Source organism: Sceloporus undulatus, chromosome 4 (assembly GCF_019175285.1).
Source record: "Sceloporus undulatus isolate JIND9_A2432 ecotype Alabama chromosome 4, SceUnd_v1.1, whole genome shotgun sequence".
Classification (NCBI taxonomy): Eukaryota; Metazoa; Chordata; class Lepidosauria; order Squamata; family Phrynosomatidae; genus Sceloporus; species Sceloporus undulatus.
Window position 1 is genome coordinate 1,460,204 of NC_056525.1, and position 22,090 is coordinate 1,482,293.

General features: G+C 48.1%; 1 protein-coding gene across 1 annotated transcript in view; it reads left to right on the forward strand.

The window, feature by feature from the left end:
• Positions 1 to 4,578: 4,578 nt before the first annotated feature.
• Positions 4,579 to 22,090, forward strand: part of LOC121928095 (papilin-like) — a 63,521-nt gene continuing 46,009 nt past the window's right edge. Inside the window, exons 1-5 of the mRNA XM_042462372.1 lie at positions 4,579 to 4,735; positions 16,464 to 16,601; positions 16,731 to 16,871; positions 17,032 to 17,175; positions 20,131 to 20,298. Coding sequence (XP_042318306.1) covers positions 4,579 to 4,735; positions 16,464 to 16,601; positions 16,731 to 16,871; positions 17,032 to 17,175; positions 20,131 to 20,298 — 748 coding nt within the window. The remainder of the gene's footprint in view (positions 4,736 to 16,463; positions 16,602 to 16,730; positions 16,872 to 17,031; positions 17,176 to 20,130; positions 20,299 to 22,090) is intronic.

A 22,090-nucleotide genomic window follows, 5' to 3' on the forward strand; every position in this document is an offset into this window, starting at 1 on the left:
GCAAACAGGTTTCAAAAGTGGCAGGTTAAGGAAGCCGTTGGACGTGGTGTGGACAGATTGGAAACCCTTTGGCAATATCTTTGCAAAGAGTGATTACACAACAAAACCCATCAGAGGCAATTGCTTCCTCAAAGTGTCCTAAAACTCAGCAAGGAGGAAACAGGACCAACCTCCCCTTTTCCTCCTGGCATTTGCATGAGCAAGAAAGAATCCCAGAATCCCCTTCCTTGAAGGACTCTTTGCTTTTCAGACTGTGGGTCAGGCCCCAAGTGGACGGAAGGGTGCAAAGGATCCTGGGACATGATCCCGGTGGAAGGGGTGCCTTTCCTTCCTCACCTGGCAAGAAACGAATGGGGCTCAGATTGCCTCCTCCAAGCAGGAGTAACCCTCAGTGGGTTGCATTCAGTCTATAAAAATGGCTTTATTCTGCAACGACAGTTCTTTCTATTCAGTTTAAGATGGCCCACTCCATTGCATCCTCCATTGTATCCTCCATCTCTATGGAGGGTTCTGAAAGCTGGACCATGGAGAAAATGGATAGGAAGGAAATATATTAATTGGTCATCTGGGGCTGGAGAAGAGTGCTGGGGATACCACAGAGTGCTCAAAAGACCAAAAAAAATGGATCCTTTAACAGAGCAAACCTGAACTCTCCCTAGAAGCAAAGAAGACTGAGATTGTCGTATTTGGGGCATAACTTTAGAAGACATGATCCCCAGAAAAGATGATAATGCTTGGTTAGGAAGGCATCTGGAAAAGAGGAAGGCCTCATTCCAGATGGATAGAGCTCCATCAAAGAAGTCACAGCCCTGATTCTGCAAAGACCTCAGCTAAGAGCAGCAGAGGAGAGGGGGACTTGGCGGTCTCTCTGCCACGGACTGCCCTGGGCCTGGCTTAGAGGACTCAGACCCTGGAGACATGGAGGAGGCTGAGACAGGGGCAGATCTGGGGCTGCCTGGATCCACAGTCCCAGAGGAGGCTCAGTATGAAAATGCAGAAGGAGAAACAGACTCTATGGACGCTAGGCTGCAGGTGCCAGGACCTCTGGAGAGAAGACAGGCCAGAAGGGGTCTTTGAGGAGGTCTTCCAGGCTGGAAGCCAAGAGGGGAGCTAATAGGTTTCAGCTGAGAGATGCAGAGGCCTTTTAAAAGACCTCCAGTTGCAGAGGTTCCTTGCAGCCGACAACCGGTCTTGCATCCTTGTTGTTCCTTGCTCTTGATTCATGACCCCAGACTACGCTCTTGCCTCTGCCCTTTGCTGTGACTGACTGACTGGTATTGTGTGACCTTTGGACTGGACTCTGGACTATTCCTTTGTATATTCCCCTGCTGTACTGCCCTCAGGAGAGGTAAGCAGGACACTCTCATCCATAGGATCATAGAATCACAGAGTTGGAAGAGACCCCAAGGACCCTAATCCAGTCCAACCCCATTCAGCCATGCAGGAACTCTCAATCAAAGCATACCCCAAAGATGGCCATCTAGCCTCTGCCTAAAGACTTCCAAACAAGGAGACCCCAGCACTTTCCAAGTCAATGTCTTCAATTGTTGAACAGCCCTTACTGTCAGGAAGTTCCTCCTAATACTGAGATGGAATCTCTTTCCCTGGAGCATGCATCTGTTGTTTCATTGTGTTCTGTTCTCTGGAGCAACAGAAAACAAGCTTGCTCCCTCCTCAATGTGACATCCCTTCAAGTATTTAAACAGGGCTATCATATCACCCTTAACCTTCTTTTCTCCAGGCTAAACATACCCAAATCCCTAAGTCTCTCCTCATAGGGCTTCATGGTTTCCAGGCCCTTCGCCATTTTGGTGTCCCTCCTTTGGACACATGGCTCCAGTTTCTCAGCATCCTGCTTAAATTTTGGTGGCCAGAACTGGACATAGTATTCCAGTCGAAGGCTGACCAAAGCAGAATAGAGTGGCACTGTGTCACTATTACTTCCCTTTAGATACTACTGTATCACACTGTTGAGTCATGTCCAACTTGTGTTCTACTAGATCTGGACTCCTAGGCCCCATTCATACTGGCCTAAAAGACGTGGAGGGAACTGGGCTGATCCGTGGGCCCCTCCCCCAAATCGCTCCGTTAGCAAGTGCCCACTACAAATTTGAAATCGAATGCATTTTGACCTGCAAATTAGAAATCGAATGCATTCTGTGTCTGCTGGCAAGGTGGCCGCTGCCAATCAAGCTATCGTCATGGTGACGTTTGCAGGGCATCGGGGGGAAGTGTCCTCCCTTTTTAAAGAGCCAGGCACAGGGGTTTCAGCAGCTGAAGCAGGGAGAGAGATGCCTCTCTCTCTCTCTTTTAATAAACCTGTGGGCTTTTGGGTCAGATCTGCCCCTGTCCCAGGCAAAGGATGGGATTGCCATACATTTTTTTATGCTTTTAAAAGCAACATTAGCTTTCCCTTTGCTTCCCTTGCTGTATCTGCTCAAGAAGACAAACCATGCGCATATTTACTCAAAAAAAATGTTAAAAATGTAACAGGGGGGGGGTTTGCCTGACATGAGCTCCGTTCATGACCTGATTTTTTTCCTCCTGCAAGGGAAGGAATGCCCAGCGACAGAGGGCTTTGGGCAGGGGATGCAGGGAAAAGAGGCTCCTAAAGAATGCCTTCCCTTGCTCCCTTCTTCCCAGGCCTCTTTCCTCCCCCTTCCCTCCGATGAGGGGAGGAAATGCCTTGCCCTTTGCCCACCCTCTGACCTAAATCCCTCCCTCAATTTGCCTCGATCGTGATCAGCGCCAAGTTCTCATTCCCAGAACCCGGGGTTTTCCAAAAGAAACGGTATTTGCGCCGATTTCAAAAAACCCGCGCTAGGGGCCATTTAACACGGAACGGGTGTGCAAGCCCCGGATTCGCTTGTGTGAGATTCGGGGTGAGTAGGAACTTCACGTGATTGAATCGGTTTCAGAACCGATTTTTTTTGTAGTGTGAATGGGCCCCTAGATCCCAATAGGTCAATGTTGACTTGAAGGTACTTAACAACAACAAAGTGGATGTTGCTTTCTGCCAGCAGGCAGAATAGTTTAAGAGTTTTGGACTATCTGGATACATCTACACTCTCAAATGACACCATTTTAAGTGCCGTAGTGCCATCCAATGGATTCCTGGGATTTGCAGTTTAGCCAAGTCTTTAGCCTTCTCTGTCAGGACCATGGTAAACAGGTCTGATAAAATGACATGGATGTGGCCACCAGGGGGAGCTGTTGTGTAAGTTATTTGCAGCTCTAGTGGCAGTTATGTGTGTCAGCATTTAAACAGGGCATCATTGGAATGTTGATGCAACTGTCGTTCTCAACTGTCCTTCTGAGAGAGTTTGTCAGTTTAGACAGTTGATGTTAGAGTAACTGCCTCTCTGTTTTGTTGTTATGGTTGTTTGGTTGGCAAAGTAACCGATTTCTTAAAGCCCTTGTCGTTATTTCTCAAGCCGGGAACTCAAGGCCGTTTGCAGTGGGGAAGGAGTATTTTCCTTCTTGGCCTGAGTACCTTTACAGACATCTCTTCAGATTCCTGCTCCCTGGCGTCCTGTCGACGTGGTTCAACTCTGCAGGTGGCCGTGGTGGACGTAGCGCGTCTTTCCATGCTCTAACATTCTCTACCAAAGCGTGCTGGTGTCTCAGAAAACTACAGATCCCAAGATTCTGTAGGATGGAGCCATAGAAGTTAAAGTGGTGTGAAACTGCATTATTTCTACAGTTTAGACGCACCCTTAGCATCATGGCCAAACCTTAACAACTGTCCAGCAGCATAGGAAGAGTTATTTCATGTTTAATAGGCCCTGCTAGATGGTTTACAAATGAATTCCTAAAAGGTAAGGGACAGAGAGGCAGCTGGAAACAGACTTTTTCATTAATGTTTTAATGAATCAGTTACATTAATTAATTATTCTTAATTGCTCTAACTAGTTACATTTCCAGGTTCAGAGCTTCTGGTGCCCTCACAAGGCACCAGGAGGAAAGAAAGTTTAAAAAGAAGACAAGACGGACACAATTTCCAAATTCCCGGTAGGTATTTCTATTTATTATGCAAGGAAGGGAGACTTTGTCTCGTTCTGCAAAATCTCCTTCTTCAGGAAAAATGTGGGGAGGATTCAGGGCAAAAGTGTTGACTCCGGGGCCTTGATGGGTCTCTGGTCCGAACTCAGGAAGGGCTCCTAACTCTGGACTGAGGCCTCTTGAAACGTTATGCTGCAAAGAAAGAGAGAAAGAAAGAGATTCAGGAAGAAAAGAAAGGACCAGGTAGAGCTGGAGCAGAAACCTTTCCATGGGATTCCTTCGGACCGGATAAGCGCTCCTGATATTTGGGAAAGGCAGCCTCAACCGGATAGAAAGCCTTTTAGCTGCAGTTCCAGGGAGTCAACCAGGATTCAATGGCTTTATTGGATCTCTGGACATGCAATGGCTAATTCCAATTTGGCAGAATGGATTGTAACTAGAAAGAGAAGAAAGACTGGAATGCTCCAAGGGAGAATGTCTGTCGGTGGGTATACACTGGACACAATAATCCAAGCTGCTCCCGGGGTTTTCTGGCCCTGAAGCTGCCCTAAATTCCCCCCAATTCCCCCTGGGATGATGAAGGGCAATGTCTACACATGCGGACCTCTGGGCCGCCCAGCGCTGGTACCTCTGGCACAGGTCACTCTCTCTGAGGCCAAAAACGAGATGCCCAGCGTCAAACACTCGGCTGGGCGCCAGGCTGTGATCTCAGAAGGAGTGACTCCTGTTAGCAGTGGGACGCAGGTGTCAACAGCCTCTTCCTGGTGTCACTCTGGAGCGCTCCGAATTTTCATGGGAAATCGGGAGAAATTGTGAGATTCTTAAAACCTGGGTTAATGTGGGGATATCCTGGATTCACTGTGAACCCACCCTTGCCATGTGAAGACAGGCAGCGCTTGATTTGCCCCTCCTTTTTGCCACCGGACCTTGGGCTGGGAGCTGTTTGCTGCCAGGCGGCTCTCTTTGGGGTGTCGGAGGTGCGCATCTGCGCACCGCCCCAGAGAGGCCGCCCACGGACTGAGTTTGGAGGACTCTGCAGCTCCGCAACTGCGGAGCTGCGCATCTTTGGCTGCGTAGGGTTGGAAGGAGTGCGTCCATGCCAGCATTGGAGCAAAGGATGTCTGCAGTGACTGACCTCTGCTCTTTTAGCTGCTGGGAAAGGGAAGGGGGAGGATATGGACAGGGGGGATGCTCTGGCTGGGGAGGAGGAGGGTAACACCGGCATGAGCGGAGCTCCCATTGAGGTAGTGTGGGGCAGGCGAGATCGATGCGTCATATCTATCTCCCCTTCCTGTCCCCCTCCCAACCAAAGGGACCTGAGGGTCATTCCAACCGTGCCACAAACCCTGTCGCTGCTCCTGTGCAACGCCAGGTCGATTAACAATAAGACCCACATCCTCCAAGATCTCTGGAGGTCTAATGTGACCTGGCTTTCATTACCGCGGACTTGAATTGGGCCTGAAGGGGATGCTGTGTGGGCTCAGGCCCTGCCTGCTGGGTACTCGGTGAAGACCAGCGCAGGTTAGGTGGGCGGGGGGGGTGTGGCCTGGTACATAGGAACACGTTCCCTCCACCGGAACCACCTCGACCGACCTCCTATATCGAGTGTATTTACCTGACCCTAAAGGCTAGGGACAGTCTAGGTTCTGCTTAGTGTATCGGCCAACCCGGCATTGCGGACTCCTTAACGAGCTGACACAGCTGGTCGCTGAGCTGATTTGGAACCCCAGGCTTCTTGTCCTGGCGACTTCAACATCTCCCTCACGACCAGCCATGTTCCATCCGGTGCGGCTCGGGAATTCATGGAACCATACGGCCATGGCCTGTCCCAGCTGATACAGGGTCCTACGCATTTTGCGGGTAATACTCTCGATTTGGTCTTCTGTTCGGATGCGGAAAATCCGTGGGGTGTGGAAATAGCTAATGTTTCCCCCCTGTCATGGACGGATCATTTCCTGTAGAGTGTGAAAATCAAGGCTTCAACCCCAGATCCCCCCCCGGGGTGGTGGACCATTAGGATGGTCCACCCTCGAAGGTGCTGGAACCTGAGAGGTTCCAGGAACCTTAGAGGGGCTCACGGTTGGAAATGACGGCGACTCTGTTGATGCCCTTACCGGTATTTGGAATACCGGTCCTTCTGGGGCTACACAGGATCGCTCCCAAGCGCCCTCTCAGGCCCGCCTCCAATCGTAAACCCTGGTATAACGGAAGATCTCCGGGCGGAAGCGGGTTCTGCGACGGCTAGAGTACCGTTGCGGGCGGAAACACCTTCATTAGACGACAAGACTCTCCTAGACCAACTGTTAGAGGACTCTACGGAGAGGCAATACGAAGCACAAAGAATTCGTTCTATGGTGCTCGTCTTGTGCGTCCGCGGAGTCGCGTCCGGCAGAGTGTTCAGGGTGGTCAGGGAGCTAACTCAGCTCCCTCCTGCCCTGAACCAGATCCTTGAAACCTTCTAAGGCCTGCTGTGACCTGTTTTAACGACTTTTTTGTGGATAAAACTTCTCGCATAACCGAAGGTCTGCGCCGACTTACAGCAGAACCTAGAGTAGAAGTGTCCAGAGCCTCCGTGGACTATGTTTAACTGGATCAGTTGGTTGTGAGTACCGAGGATGTGGACAAGATCCTCGGAAGTGTTCGGAACAACTACCTGCTCTCTTGATCCCTGTCCTCGTGGTTAGGTCCCAGGGGGGGACCGGCGGTAACGTCATTGTTACGCCGGATAATTAATACATGCTCTCAGGGATGGGCGATTTCCATCGGATCTTAAATTGGCCATTGTAAAACCGATCCTAAAAAAGCCCCTTGACCCCCTGGTTCATAATATTATCGGGCCTATTTCGCTGCTACTATTTTTGGGAAAGGTGATCGAGAGGGCGGTTGCGATCCAGCTTCAGGCGGTCTTGGATGAAACGGATTATCTGGACCCATTTCAAACTGGCTTCCGGGCAGGTTACGGGGTTGAGACGGCCATGGTCGCCCTGGTCGATGATCTCCGTTGGGCATGACAGGGAAGCGTGTCCCTGCTGGTGCTCTTTGGACATCTCAGCGGCTTTCGATACCATTGACATGGTATCCTTCTGGGCGCCTGGCAGAGGTGGAATCGGGGGCACTGCGCTCCAGTGGTTCCGATCCTACCTCTCCGGGAGGTCCCAGATGGGCGCGCTGGGAGACGTGTGCTCCAGCGAGCAGCCTTAAAACTGGGTCCCTCAAGGAGCCATTTTGTCTCCCATGCATTTAACATTACATGAACCGCTGGGAGAGATTCATCGGAGACATGGGCGCGGGGTTATCAGTACGCTGATGACACCCAAATCATCTTTCTCATGTCTCTGACTGATGCAGTGACTGGGGGATGGCGTCTCTCCTCTCGTGGCCTGTCTAGAGTCAGTAATGGGCTGGATGAGGGAAAACCGACTCAAATTGAATCCAGGAAAAACGGAGGTACTAGTGATAGGTTCTCCTGGTCCAGGAATGGCGGTGGTTCCACCTGTTCGGAACGGGTCACGCTCCCTGTGAAGGATCGTGCGCAGTCTGGGGGTGCTCCTGACTCGTCGCTTCACCTGACTTGCTCAGGTGAATGCGACGGTCAAGAGCACCTGTTATCCAGCTTCGGCTGATTCGCCAGCTGCGCCCATCCTGGCCCAGAGGGACCTTGAACTGTAGTACATGCCTGGTAACCTTCGAGACTGGATTCTGCAACGTACTTACATGGGGCAACCCTTATACCAAATCGGAAGCTGCAATGGCCAGATATGGCAGCCCGGCTGGTCATGGTGCTCCAGGACAGCCAGATAACACCGGGTATTAAAAGATCTCCATTGGCTGCCCATCGCTTCCGAGCTCAATATAAGGCGTTTGGTTATTAACTATAAGCCATAAATGGCTTGGGCCAGGACACCTAAAGGACCGCCTCTCCCGTACATTCCGCCTCGCACCCTCAGAACATCCGGGCAGCAATTACTGAAGGTGCCTGGGGCTAGGTTGGCTTCCACTTCGCGGAGGACATTCTCCATAGCTGCCCCAGCCTTTGGAATCATGCTGCCATTGAGCTCCGCTCATCTACCACCCTGGCCCAATTTAGGAAGGACCTTAAAACCTTCCTATTCCAGCAGGCATTCCCAGATTAAAGATTCTGTGGGCCTCCCTCCTCTTCCGTGCCATGAGATGGGCTAAGGGGTTTTTATTCTGTTATTTTTAAGATGGTGTATTTGTATTTGTATGTTTTTTAATCTTTTATAATTTGGATGTATGTGTGTCTATTTTTGTAAGCCGCCTGATCGTTTGAGGGCGGGATATAATAAATTTTATTATTTATTATTATTATTTGGAGTGTAACAGTTTTCAGCCAAGAGGGCTGGAGAGAAAACTCTCTCTCTCTCTCTCCTCTCTCTCTCTCTCTCTCTCATGACTCCCTCCCTCTGAACGCCAAGGAGGGAGCAAACCCAACCAACCCCAACTGTTTGGAGGAATAGTTTCAGCCAGTCAGAGAGAGGACAGTGATTGCCCCCCCCCCTTTCAGGCATCTCAGGCTCCAGGGGCAAAGTGCTGGAGAGAGAAGAGGCAGGGAGTGGGGATCTTGGCTGGCTTAATCCCAATTTGCCTTGGTTTCCAAGTAAGACATAAGTTTTAGGCACACAAAGGCAATAGTTGACAATGGTATCATGGCTTGATGTTGTGGACTTCTGTGTCTGCCTGAGAGTGACACTTGAAATTCTGCATTCCTGAACTTGGCAGAGTGCCCCAAGCCTACTCTCCGGGTTGTTGTTGTACTTTGCGGGACCATTTGGTGTTTGTGATTGTGAATGCCAATGTCCCTGAGTGTGTTGTGTTGTTATGGATTAAATATGCCTCTGCAGCAATGGCAGAGCACCTGGTAAATTGGCATCCTTGCCCTGTCTTCCAAGAATTTTGTGTTGTGGCTCTCTTTTCGTTCCCTTTTCCATGCTCCATCCATACTGCGCAAATTCCAGTTTTGGCACTGTTTCTAACTGCAACGGCTCCCTGTGATGCATGGGATTCTGGGCCCCACCCCAACCACCAGCCCAATTTCCATGCCATGGGCCCTGGCTGCCGTTAAAGCAGTGTCCTCAACATGTCCCACAAGCTCCTCCCCGACTCTTATCCCCCTTTGAGGGAATTGCTCTCCAGCTTCCAGATCACACGCCCCAGAGAATGGTTCCACAGCATCTCCGTGTTGCCCAATTTAATCCATTTCTTCACTCACGCCTTTGGAACTTTAATAATGATCAAAAATACCAAAATTATAGGATATGAACCATAGAGCACCTGTAGCCCTTGAGTCCCCCTCACAAAAAAAAGTTGGCATCATGAGCTTTCTCCTAGACTCCTAAGCGTATATTCCTCCGATGCCATGGCTGTGTTCTCAATGTCGGCCCACCACAACCTCTACTGTCTACACCACTACAATCTCCCAGGGTTCCCTCACACTGAGCCAGAGCCAGTTAACAGCGGTCTCAAACTGATTATTTCTGCAGTAGGATTGCACCTTGAGCATTTTTAATAACGCAAGGTCACAAAACACTGCAGAAATAATCACCATTTGTGACCGCCTTAACTCTCCTGGCTCAGTGCAGGGCAATCCTGGGAATTGTAGTTTGTTGCTCAGCAACAGAGCCCTCTTTTGATAAAAGAAGGTCTCAATGTTTCACAAAACTACACTTCCCACGGGTTCCTAGCCACTGAGCACTACCAGGGCAGCTAAAGCAGTCTCAAACTGGATTATTTCTGCAGTGTGCTTACCCCCCGTGTGCACCCCCCCCCCCAACCTAAGGCTCATCTACACTCAAGACTCCAGAGACCATCTCCACCGATTCCATGAACTGCCAGGGCACCTAAAGTGGTCTGAACTGGTTTATTTCTTGCATTGTGTCTTGGACCCTCACCTCCCAGCTGCATCTCACCTCCAGAGACAATCTAGTTCCCTTTCTTACCAATTTTTACTGCCATGGCACAGTGCTATGAAATCCTGGGAATTGTAGTTGTTGCTACATCATCAGAGTTTGCTGAGAGTGAAGTTAAATGTCTCTGAAAACTAACTGAATTCCCAGGATTCAATAGCAACACTGAGCCCTGCAATTAAAAGGGTTTCAAACTGGATTTATTTCTCAGTGCGGTTGCAGCCAGCAACACAGCACATTCTATTTGGCACACAACCAGCCCCTTCGACCCCTCGTCACAACATAAAAATAAATATCTTAAAGGACTGAAACTTCTTTGTTGGTTCAGTTGTGATTTTGAGAGTTGAAATAAGTTACCATTATTTTTATTCAATATGTTTACGTTATTGCAAAAACATCGCCATTTTAACATTATGGGAATTTTCCGGGAATTTGATCTGAATATTCCGTGTGATCTGGGGGATTCAGCGGGGTTTGGACAAACATTTCCGGGATTATCTTCCAGGCTTGTTGGCAACATGATTATTCCCTGTCTTTTATGAAAACCGTTTCTTCCCTGCTGCTGGTAAATGTGAACTTGGCCCCAGTCATGATCGGGTCAAGTCCATCAGAGGGATTTAGGGCAGTGGGAGCAGAGGGCAGAACATGCCTCCCCTTCATTGGGGTGAAGGAAGAGAAAATGAAGGAGCAGGAGGAAGGTTCCATGGAGGGCAGGATATCAGTGTGAAGGAGAGGAGGAGAAGGATGAAGGAGTCTGAGGAAGGTTGCCATGAAGGGCAGAATCGGGGAGGAGGAGGAGGAAGGAGCATGAGGAAGGGGCAGTTCAGGGGAGGGATTAGGTCAGAGGGAGGGCAGTGGGCAGAACATTCCCTCCCCTTATCAGGGCAAAGGAGGAGGAGGAGAGGAGAGGAGGAGGGAGGAGGAGCCTTAGGGAAGGGTGCCAGGTCAATTGGGGTGAAGGAGCAGGAGAAGGAGGAGGATGGAGCCAGAGGAGTACAAGTTCGGGAGGGAGGGAGAGGGAGGGCAGAGGCGGAACATGCCTCCCTTTCATTGGGTGAAGGAAGAGGAGGAGGAGAGGAGGAGGGGAGGAGGAAGGATCAAGTCCAGCGGATGGGATTTAGGCAGTGGAGGGCAGAGGGCAGAACATGCCTCCTCTCACAAACGCTTCTCTCTCTCTCTCTCTCTCTCTCTTTTTTGTGATGTTATTTTTGACATGCTGTCTCCAGGTTTGCTACGTATTGATAGAACGTGTGTCTGCTTGTGCCACATTTCCCTTTTGTTAATAATAAATAATAATAAAATATTTATCTATATCCCGCCTTTCCGCAGATCAAGGCAGCTTACAGTTAAAAAATGCAACAGTACAATAAAACAACAGGAAATTACGTTAAATAAGAAGCACAGATTAAAATAACAATGTCCAGCTAGTCTGAGATAACAAAACAATAACAGTGGGGGGGGGAAGGGGAGTGGCAGCATCGGGGACAGATAGGGGAAAGCCTGTTTGAATAAAAAGGTTTTAACCCCTTTTAAACTGGTCAAGGGAGGTGGCCGAGCGGAGCTCGCTGGAAGCGAGTTCCAGAGCTTGAGGGGCCGAGGTGGAAATGCCCTCTGCGTTGTTATAACATATTTCGCATCTGGAACTCTCAGTAATTGCTTCCTGGCAGATCTGAGTATGTGGGGTGGATGGTATGGCGAGAGTTTGTTGCCTTCCGAACGGCAACTCACTTTGCAAGCCAGCATTTCAAAAATTATTGTTTTGTGTGTGATATGCAATGCTACAATGCAAATGTTACAGATGTTTCCCTTTCAATTTGGCAAACTGATACAATGTATGAATGCTTGTGCTACAAGTGTGTGTGTGTAAGGAGAGGGTGGCATTCTGGGGGGCAATTGGAGGGAAAGCAAAGAAAGAGGATGCGAGATGGCATTCTGAGGTGGCCTCCCCTTCAAGTGACATTTGTTGTTGTTGTTGTTGTTGTTGTTATTGTGACAGATTATGACAATGCTTTGGGCTGGAAGGGAAGGGAAGTGCTGGCATCTGGTGGGGAGGAGGCAAGGGCTTCGGAGGTGGCATTGGGCTTGAAGGGAAGGGAAGAGGTTCCAAAGAGGAGGAAATGCTGTGCTGGAAGCAAAGAAAGCTAGAGGCTGGAAGGCTGTGGAAACCCACGACTTTGGGGGAGTCACACTCTCTCAGCCTCAGGGGAAAGGCAATGTCAAATCTCCTCGGAATCAATTTTGCCAAGAAAACCCAGGATGGGGTCATTTTAAACGGTTGCCATAATCTGCAATGACCCAATACACACAATACACACACAGCTGGAGGTTTTTAAGTTTTGACAAGTTGACAGAATATGCAGACTGCCGCCTGTTTGTTTTTACAAAGGAGGGGGGAAGCACCCATTTCTTGGCCAATGGCTCTAGGATAGGTCACCTTTGAGGAAAGTGGAACTGAATTTGATTGACAACAAATGAGGCTCCTTTTTAGAGTGGCACTGGAAATGTGAACTTCCGAGGGGCAAACTGCATCGATCGAGGCAAAGGGTAGTCAGAACTTCCACCTGCGGGGATTCGGTATGGGGCAACCAGATATGCCAGTTCATGCAGAGCAAATGGTCTCGTGAGAACAGGGCCTGAGAAACCCTTCTTTTTTCCATCTGGAAAAGAATGTAAATGATTGCTCTTCTATCCCCACAATTACATTGACCTTCTCCAGGGGCCATAGGTCCTTCAAATCATGTAAAGAGATTGTGTTTATTACGACAGATTATTTCCAGTTGCCCAATTGCTCCAGTCAAGGAAGTGATTAAGAAATCGCTATATACAGTATGGTCCAAACACACTGCAGAAATAATCCAGTTTGAGACCGCTTTAAATGCCTTGCTCAATGCTAGGGAATCCTTGGGATTTTAATTTATGTGGCACAAGGTTCTCCTGACTAAATGTCCCACAAAACTACAATTCCCAGAATTCCCTACTATTGACCCAGGGCAGTTAAAGTGGTTTCCAATTATTTCTGCAGTGTGTTTTGGACCATAGTAACCTATAAAAGAATGAGAGTCAGGATGGAGTTGTGGTTTGAGTGCTGAACTAAGACTCTGGGAGACCTGGGTTCAAATCCCCACTCAGCCATGGAGACCCACCGGGTGACCTTAAGCAAGTACCACTCTCTCAGCCTCAGAGGAACCCAAGAAAAACCATATATTTAGAAAGCCAGTGTGGTGCAATAGTCTGAGTGTTGGACGAGGACTTTGACAGACCAAGGTTCGAATCTCCACTCTGCCATGGAAAGCTATTGGGTGACTTTGGGCAAGCCACACTCTCTCAGCCTCAGAGGAAAGGCTTGGCACATCCACTCTGAACAAATCTGGCCAAGAAAGTCTTTTGATGGGTTAGTCTTTGGGTTGCCATTAAGTCAGAAATGACTTGGAGACACAACAACAATAGAAAACAGAAACCACTTCAGATTAAAAACAAAAGCCAGGCAGAGAGCCCTCCTTGGAAGGAAGCTAGCAGAGCTTCCAGTGGAATGGCTGGGTTTTCTTTTCTGCACCGTCTGTCTCTCCCAATTCAACCCTTTATGCACATTGCCATCCAGTATTTTAACGTGTCTATCTTCCCCGTCCCAAATCCTGTCGTCATTCCCTCCCCATCTCATTTTTGTGCAAGATGCCTGCACACGCCTCAAAGAGCCTGGCTCTTGCACAATGAACATGAACAAACTGCATATGAGTCAAGAGTGTGATGCAGCAGCTAAAAAAGCCAATGCAATTTTAGGCTGTGGCAAATGAAAATATCGTATCTCTAGATCGAGGGAAGCAATAGTCTCACTTTGTTCTGCTCTGGTCAGGCCCCACTGGAATATTGTGTCCAGTTCTGGGCACCACAGTTCAAAAAGGATGTGGAGAAACTGGAGCTATATGTCTGAAGGAGGGCCACCAAAATGGTGAATTTGAGTAATTGAGGCTCTCATTCCAGAACCAGAGCAGCCAGACAGATGTTCTAATACTGTACAGCTGTAGGCAGCTGTCTATGGATTCTTCAAAATATGTTGTTGTTGTTGTTGTTGTATTCTTACATCCCACCTTTCTCCCAATACAGGGACTCAAGGCGATGAGAAAATGAAACCTGAATGTATTGATTAAAATATATATGGAACTAAAGCAGGTCTGCCAGGTGGTCAACCGACGGGTTGACAGGGTGCTGTTCTATTGTTTTAATGTATTTTAAGCATTTTAATATTTTAAATTGGATTTTAGTATTAAATTTGTTTAAATTATTGTAGTAATTTAATTCTAATATACTGTTTTTCGTATCTTTTCAACTGTATTGTGTTTTTCAATCATACAACCATAGAATCATAGAATCATAGAGTTGGAAGAGACCGCAAGGGCCCTGATCCAGTCCAACCCCATTCTGCCATGCAGGAAATCCAAATCAAAGCATCCCCAGCAGATGGCAATCTAGCCTCTACTTAAAGACCTCCAAGGAAGGAGACTTCACCACACTCTGAGGAAGGAGTGTGTTCCACTGTCAAACAGCCCTTACTCTCAGGAAGTTCCTCCTAATGTTGAGCTGGAATCTCTTTTCCTGCAGCTTGCAGCCATTGTTCCGGGTCCTGTTCTCTGGAGCAGCAGAAAACAAGCTTGCTCCCTCCTCAATATGACATCCTTTCAAATATTTAAACAGGGCTATCATATCACCTCTTAACCTTCTCTTCTCCAGGCTAAATATCCCCAGCTCCCTCAGTCGTTCCTCATAGGGCTTCATGGTTTCCAGACCCTTCACCATTTTTGTCGCCCTCCTTTGGACACGCTCCAGTTTCTCAATGTCCTTTTTGAATTGTGGTGCCCAGAACTGGACACAATATTCTAGGTGGGGCCTGACCAGAGCAGAATACAGTGGCACTATTTCTTCCCTTGATCTAGGCACTATACTTCTATTGTTGCAGCCTAAAATTGCATTGGCCTTTTTAGCTGCCGCTTCACACTGTTGACTCATGTTCAACTTGTGGTCCACTTGGACTCCCAGATCCCTTTTGCATGTAGAATCATAGAATCGTAGAGTTGGAAGAGACCGCAAGGGCCCTGATCCAGTCCAACCCCCTTCTGCCATGCAGGAAATCCAAATCAAAGCATCCCTGACAGATGGCCATCCAGCCTCTGTTTAAAGACCTCCAAGGAAGGAGACTCTATCACCCTCCGAAGGAGTGCATTCCATTGTCGAACAGCCCTTACTGTCAGGAAGTTCCTCCTAATGTTCAGGTGGAATCTCTTTTCCTGGAGCTTGCATCCATTGTTCCGGGTCCTGTTCTCTGGAGCAGCAGAAAACAAGCTTGCTCCCTCCTCAATATGACATCCCTTCAAATGTAGTTTCATTCATCCAGGTGTCCCCCATAATCCTGTATCCGTGCATTTCATTTTTCTGCCCTAAGTGCAGTACCTTACATTTCTCCCTGTTGAAGTTCATTTTGTTAGCTGTGGCCCAGCTTTCTAGTCTATTCAGGTCATTTTGGATCTTGATCCTGTCCTCTGGAGTATTAGCTATTCCTCCTAATTTGGTGTCATCTGCAAATTTGATAAGTATTCCTCCAAGTCATTGTAAGATGTTGAAACAAGTTATAAGCATCCGGAGACCCAGCCTATGGGATAAGGGCGGGTAATAATAATAATAATAATAATAATAATAATAATAATAATAATCCCTCATGAAAGTCAACCATGTCGCTTAATCCCTGCAGCAATCCTCAAGAACGCTTCCCTTTTAGTTTAGAGCATCTATTCATATTGTCATTCCATAGTGAGAAATGCTGCCCTCTGATGCCAAGCAGACGTCTCTGCAGTGCAAGTCTTCAAAAGCTTATGCTACAACTTCTTTCTCAAAGGCAGCATCCACACTGCAGATATGATCCAGTTTGAGACTGCTTAACCACCCTGACTCAATGATAGGGGATTCTGGGAACTGCAGTTTTGTCAGACATATAACCTACTCTGACAGATAGAGCTCTGGTGCCACAATAAACTACAGTGGACCCTTGTTATTCACTGGGGTTTGGTTGCAAAATCCCCCGTGGATAACAAATTCCTTGGATGCTCAAGTCCCATCAAATATAATGACATGGCAAAATTGTGTCCCTTATAAAAAAAATGGTAAATCAAGGTTTGATATTTGAAATTTATAATTTTTTGGAACATTTTGAAACCGTGGATGCTTGAATCCGTGTATAAAAAATCTGTGTATAAGAAGGGCTGACTGTAAAGGGCAGTGAAAGCACTCTCAAACTGGTTGATTTCTACAGTGTGTTTTGGACCACAGTTGTAAGTCTCAAAGATGCTATAAGATCTCATTGCATACTGATATTCCACACTAACATTACTGTTCTTCTGAATTCTATATATCTCCCAGCTTCTTGGTGGAAGTGATTTCCACGGTCCTTGCTTTACCCATTACATCTCCTTTCAAAGGGGGGCTGCAGACAGATCTAGTGACTTGTGGGGCTTTCAACATACACTGTGTAACTCTTAATCTCTTTTCCAGAGAAGGATGGGACATGTCCCGAATGCTCAGAGGCCTCCGGGGAGCCCAACGTGTTCTGCTCTAAAGACACCGACTGCCCAGGCAACATGCGCTGCTGCAGCTGTGGCTGTGGCCGAAAGTGCATGCTCCCAGTTGAAGGTAAGGGGTGGCCATCAGAGGAAGAGAAGGGCTGGATCAGCCCAAGTAGTTGTCAGGGCTATCATTTCAGAACCCAGAGTAGAATCAAAGAATCATAGAGCTGCTTTGCTGCCGTCTCCTCTCTAACAGCAAACCCCGGCTACTGCCCAAAGTTCAACTCCTCTGAGATCACCATCTGCCTGGCCAACTGCACCACGGATGAAGAATGTGGGAGCGGAGAGAAGTGTTGCTCCAGGGGCTGCCTTTTGACCTGCATGCCTGCTCAGCCAGGTAAGGTTGTCTATTACAACAGCCTGACAAGGTAGGCCATGCTGCATTCCCATCTCAGTAGTCCAGGTGGAGGAACTAAAGCTCTCTGGACTTGTCACATACGAAGTAGTGCATGAACCTTCTTGGTGGATCTTGAAGCTGATCTTCCTCTTGGTCTCAGCTCATCCAGGCAAGTGCCCTCGGAAAGAAGTCCTGCCATCCAGGGCCCGTTGTAGGAACTCCTGCAGCGATGACCGGGAGTGCGACTCCAGCCAGAAATGCTGCTTCTCCGGTTGTGGACTCAAGTGCATGGACCCAGAAACAGGTACCTTGGGACCCCAAATCCACAGGACCCTTCTCTTCACACGCAATGTCAAGACTTCAAGATAGCCCCTAGATTTCCTTCCTGGACTTAGAACCATAGAATCCTAGAGACTGAAGGGTCCCTCTTGTCCATGGCTACCATGGCCCACGCTAAACCCTCTATTCCCCAGCTGCTTAATTCATTCCTCATAGTAGCCATGTTCCACTGCTTTTACTCTCACAAAATTCTTCCAAACATTGAGGTGGAATCTCTTTTCCTTGGTTTGCATCCACTGCTCCGGGTCCTATTCTCTGGAGCAGCAGAAAACAAGCTTGCTCCCTCCTCAAGGTCTCCAAAGCTTCCGTGGACTTTGTTAGACTGGATCATTTTGAGGCTGTGAGTCCTGAGGAAGTGGACAAGATTCTTCGAAGTGTTAGGAAGACGACCTGCTCTCTCAATCCCTGTCCTTCATGGCTGGCAGCTCAGGGGGGGACGGCCGTATTTTTCTATGTTGCGCCGCATAATCAATTCATCTTTTGGGGAAGGGTGGTTTCCATCTAGCTTAAAATTGGGTTGTTGTAAAACCACTGCTAAAAAAGCCCTCCCTAGACCCCCTGATTTGCAATAACTATCTGCCTGTTTTGCTGCTGTCTTTTTTAGGGAAAGTAATCGAGAGGGCAGTTGCCTTCCAGCTTCAAGTGATCTTGGATGAAACGGATTTTCTGGACCCATTTCAAACCAGCTTCCGGGTGGGCTATGGAGTTGAGACTGCCATGGTCGCCCTGGTCGATGATCTCTGTTTGGGCATGGACAGGGGTAGCGTGTCCCTGTTAGTGCTTTTGGACATCTCAGTGGCTTTCGATACCATTGACCATGGTATCCTTCTGGAACGTCTGGGGGAATTAGGTATCGGGGGCACTGCGCTCCAGTGGTTCCGTTCCTACCTCTCGGGTAGATTCCAGATGGTGCAGCTGGGTGACACTTGCTCCGATAAGAGGGCGCTTACATCTGGTGTCCCACAAGGAGCCATTCTGTCCCCCATGCTATTTAACATTTACATGAAACCGCTGGGAGAGATCATCCGGAGACATGGGGCGCGGTGTTATCAGTACACTGATGACACCCAAATATGTTTCTCTGTGTCTCCGACTGCTGCAGTGACCAGGGATGGCATCTCTCCTCCAAATGCCTGCTTGGAGTCGGTAATGGGCTGGATGAAGGAAAACAGACTCAGCCTGAATCCAGAGAAAATGGAAATACTAGTGATAGGCTCTCCTGGCCCGGGAAAGGAGATTTATCCACCTGTACTGAATGGGGTCACGCTCCCCTTGAAGGACTCAGTGCGCAGTCTGGAGGTGCTTCTGGATTCGTGCTCCATCTTACATCTCAGGGGGATGCGACAGTCAGGAACACCTGTTAGCTTCGGCTGATAAGCCAGCTGAGACCCTACCTGGGCCGGGGGGACCTTGAAACGATGGTACATGCTCTGGTAACCTCTTGGTTGGATTTCTGTAATGTGCTCTACATGGGGCAACCCTTCTACCATGCCCGGAAACTTCAATTAGTACAGAATATGGCAGCTAGACTGGTCACTGGATGCTCCAGGACCAGCCATTTAACACCTATCCTGCAAGATCTACATTGGCTGCCTATTCGCTTCCAGGCGCAATACAAGGTGTTGGTTATGACCTATAAAGCCCTAAATGGCTTGGGCCCAGGGTACTTGGAGGACTGCTTCTCCCCATACAATCCGCCCCGCACTCTGAGATCGGCCAGGAAGCACTTGTTAAGGGTTCCCAAGTCAAAATGCACCTTGACTGCACAAAGGGCGTTTTCCCTCTCGGCCGTGCAGCTTTGGAACTCACTTCCCGATGAGCTCCGCTCCGTCACCTCTCTTGATCTCTATAGGAAGGAACTAAAGACCTTTCTCTTCCGACAAGCTTTCCCCCATGTGTCCTCCTGACTTCATGCTGTTCTCCCCTGTTAGACAATGGTCTCATTCAGCTAGGTTTTTTTCACCTGGTTTTTTATGCTGTTCATATTTTTATAGTGTTTTAACATAATGAGCTGTTTTTATGATGTTTATATTGTATGTTTTATATTCTGTTTTGTATTCCCTTTTGCTTTGTTGTAACCCGCTTTGATCTACCCTGGAAAAGCGAGCTATAAAAAAAAATATGACTCCCCTTCAAATATTTAAACAGGGCAATCATGTCCCCCTTAACCTTCTCTTCTCCAGGATACACATACCCAGCTCCCTCAGTCTTCCCTCATAGGGATTCATGGTTTCCAGACCTTCCACCATTTTGGTCACCTTCCTCTAGTTATGCTCCAGCTTGTCAATCTCCCTCTTGAACTGTGACGCCCAGAACCTCTTTTCTGACGTCTGAAAGGTCTGGTAGCATTTCAGTTCTACAAGATCGGGGGGAAAAAAGGAGTTAAGTATTTTGTAAAAAGTAATACAAACTATGACAAGGATAGTTTTTTGTGGGTTTTTGGGCTCTGTGGCCATGTTCTAGAAGAGTTTCTTCCTGACGTTTCGCCAGCCACAGATGATGGCAAAATGTCAGGAAGAAAGTCTTCTAGAACATGGCCACATAGCCCAAAAAACTCAGGAAAAACTATGGATGCCGGCCATGAAAGCCTTCGACTATGACAAGGATGTCGAAAATGTATTATATCTAGTGTTCAAGTTGCAATAAAACAATCAGATACCATGAACACTAAACTTTCCATAGAAACATAAAATGTATGCAATAGAAATCAAAGTCCAATACTGATTGGAAATAATAACTCTCAGTGTCTGCAACTGTGCAAGTCCTGAAAGGATCAAGTATGTACATTTCTGTCCTGAACCACTCCAACTCTTGGGCCTCAACCCTCCAGAGTCATGAGAGGCCTTCTTCAAAACCATTCTCCTCCCCCAGAAAGCCATTAAATCCTTTTTCTCCTTTCCCCCTCCATATCTGTGTACAGATATCTGCAAATTCCCTGTGGAGAAAGGTCCATGCAAAGCCTACATGCCCATGTTTTACTACTCATCTAAGACCAAAACGTGTGAGATGTTCATATATGGAGGCTGCAGAGGAAATGAAAACAGGTTCCCTACTTTGGAGATGTGCCTCTCGACCTGCAAGTACCGAGGTGAGGGAAAGCGGGACGGAAACTGAACCCACAACATTATGCACAATCTCTCCCTCCGCTTTGTTCACATTAGTACAAAAAGGATTCGGTATGGGCTGAATGGGAGGGAGTCCATGTGGAGATGGCACTATGAATTGCTGCATTGGGTGACACCAGGGGTAGGCAACCCTTTTGAGCCGGGGGCCGGGTTGCTGTCCCTCAGACAACTGGGGGGCCAAAGCCAAAAAATAAATAATTAAATAATTTTAAAATAAATAAACAAATAAATAAACCAGGACAAATGTAGGACAACATTTTCAAATGGAGGGCACTTTTTAAATAAAAAATGGAGGACACGCGAAAAAATTAGCTGATTTTTAAAAAAATGTTAAGATAAATGCATGTTTTTGAGGCTTCTATAGACAATTGCCCCACCATGCCCCTTGCGCGAGATGCCAAAGGCCCCGGCGGCAATTGGCGGCAGGACCGGGCTGGGGCCGGTCCCAAGGCCTCGCCGGGCCGCATCCGGCCCGCGGGCCACAGGTTGCCTACCCCTGGGTGACACCAACGCCAGTGAGGCCACTGGTTCCTAGGACCCTCTGGAGTCACCCAAAGGGTAAAAAACAACAGCCCCAGAGAGCCTTCTCCCTCCAAATGCCCAAATTCCACTTCTTGCTGAGAAAATTGGTATTTGGAGTGTTGAATGATGTAAAGTGCCAGTAGAGGCTATTTAGAAGATGATTAGCTGCTCCTGAATTCATTTTTATATGGCCAGTTAAAAGATGGTCCAGGGGATATGGATGGGTTGGGGGTCATGCAACCATAGAGTTGGAAGAGACCCCATGATCCGTCCAGTCCAACCATATTCTGCCATGCAGGAATCAAAGCACCTCTGAGAGATGGCCATCCAGCCTCTGTTTAAAGACCACTAAGGAGGGAGACTCCACTACTCTCCGAGGAAGGAGTGTGTTCCACTGTCGAACAGCCCTTACTGTCAGGAAGGTTCTCCTAATGTTGAGGTGGAATCTCTTTTCCTGTAGCTTGCATCCATTGCTCCATTGGGTCCTGTTCTCTGGAGCAGCAGAAAACAAGCTTGCTCCCTCCTCAATATGACATCCCTTCAAATATTTAAACAGGGCTATCATCATATCACCTCTTAACCTTCTCTTCTCCAGGCTAAACATTCCCAGGTTCCTGAGTCTCTCTTCATAGGGCTTTATGGTTTCCAGACCCTTCAAGATTTTAGTTGTCCTCCTTTGGACACATGGCTCCAGTTTCGCAATGTCCTTTTTGAATTGTGGTGCCCAGAACTGGACACAATGGCCCGTTACAGACGGGCACTTTAGTACGCGCTCCGCGCGTGCTAGGGTTAAAAAGGGGCATCCTTTCCAGACGCCCCCAACCCTAGGACGCGCGGAGTGTGCACAAAATGGCGGCGGCCATTCCAAACGGGTGCTCTGTCACCCGCCAATATTCCAGTTGGGGCCTGACCAAAGCAGAATACAGTGGCACTATTACTTCTCTTGATCAAGACACTTTACTTTTAATGATGCAGCCTTAAATTGCATTGGCCTTGTTAGCTGCCGCATCACACTGTTTAACTCATGTTCAACTTGCCATCTACTAGGACTCCCAGATCGCTTTCATATGTAGAAGTCTCTCCTTAAGCCAGGTGTCCCCCATCCTTGAAGAGGGATGGCAAAAGCAGCTTTGGAGGGCCACATCTATAAAGAGATAAGTAATCTACATCTGGCCTCAGGACCACACTCTGCCCACACTACACTACAACCTCTCCGACAATCTCCTCCTTCCT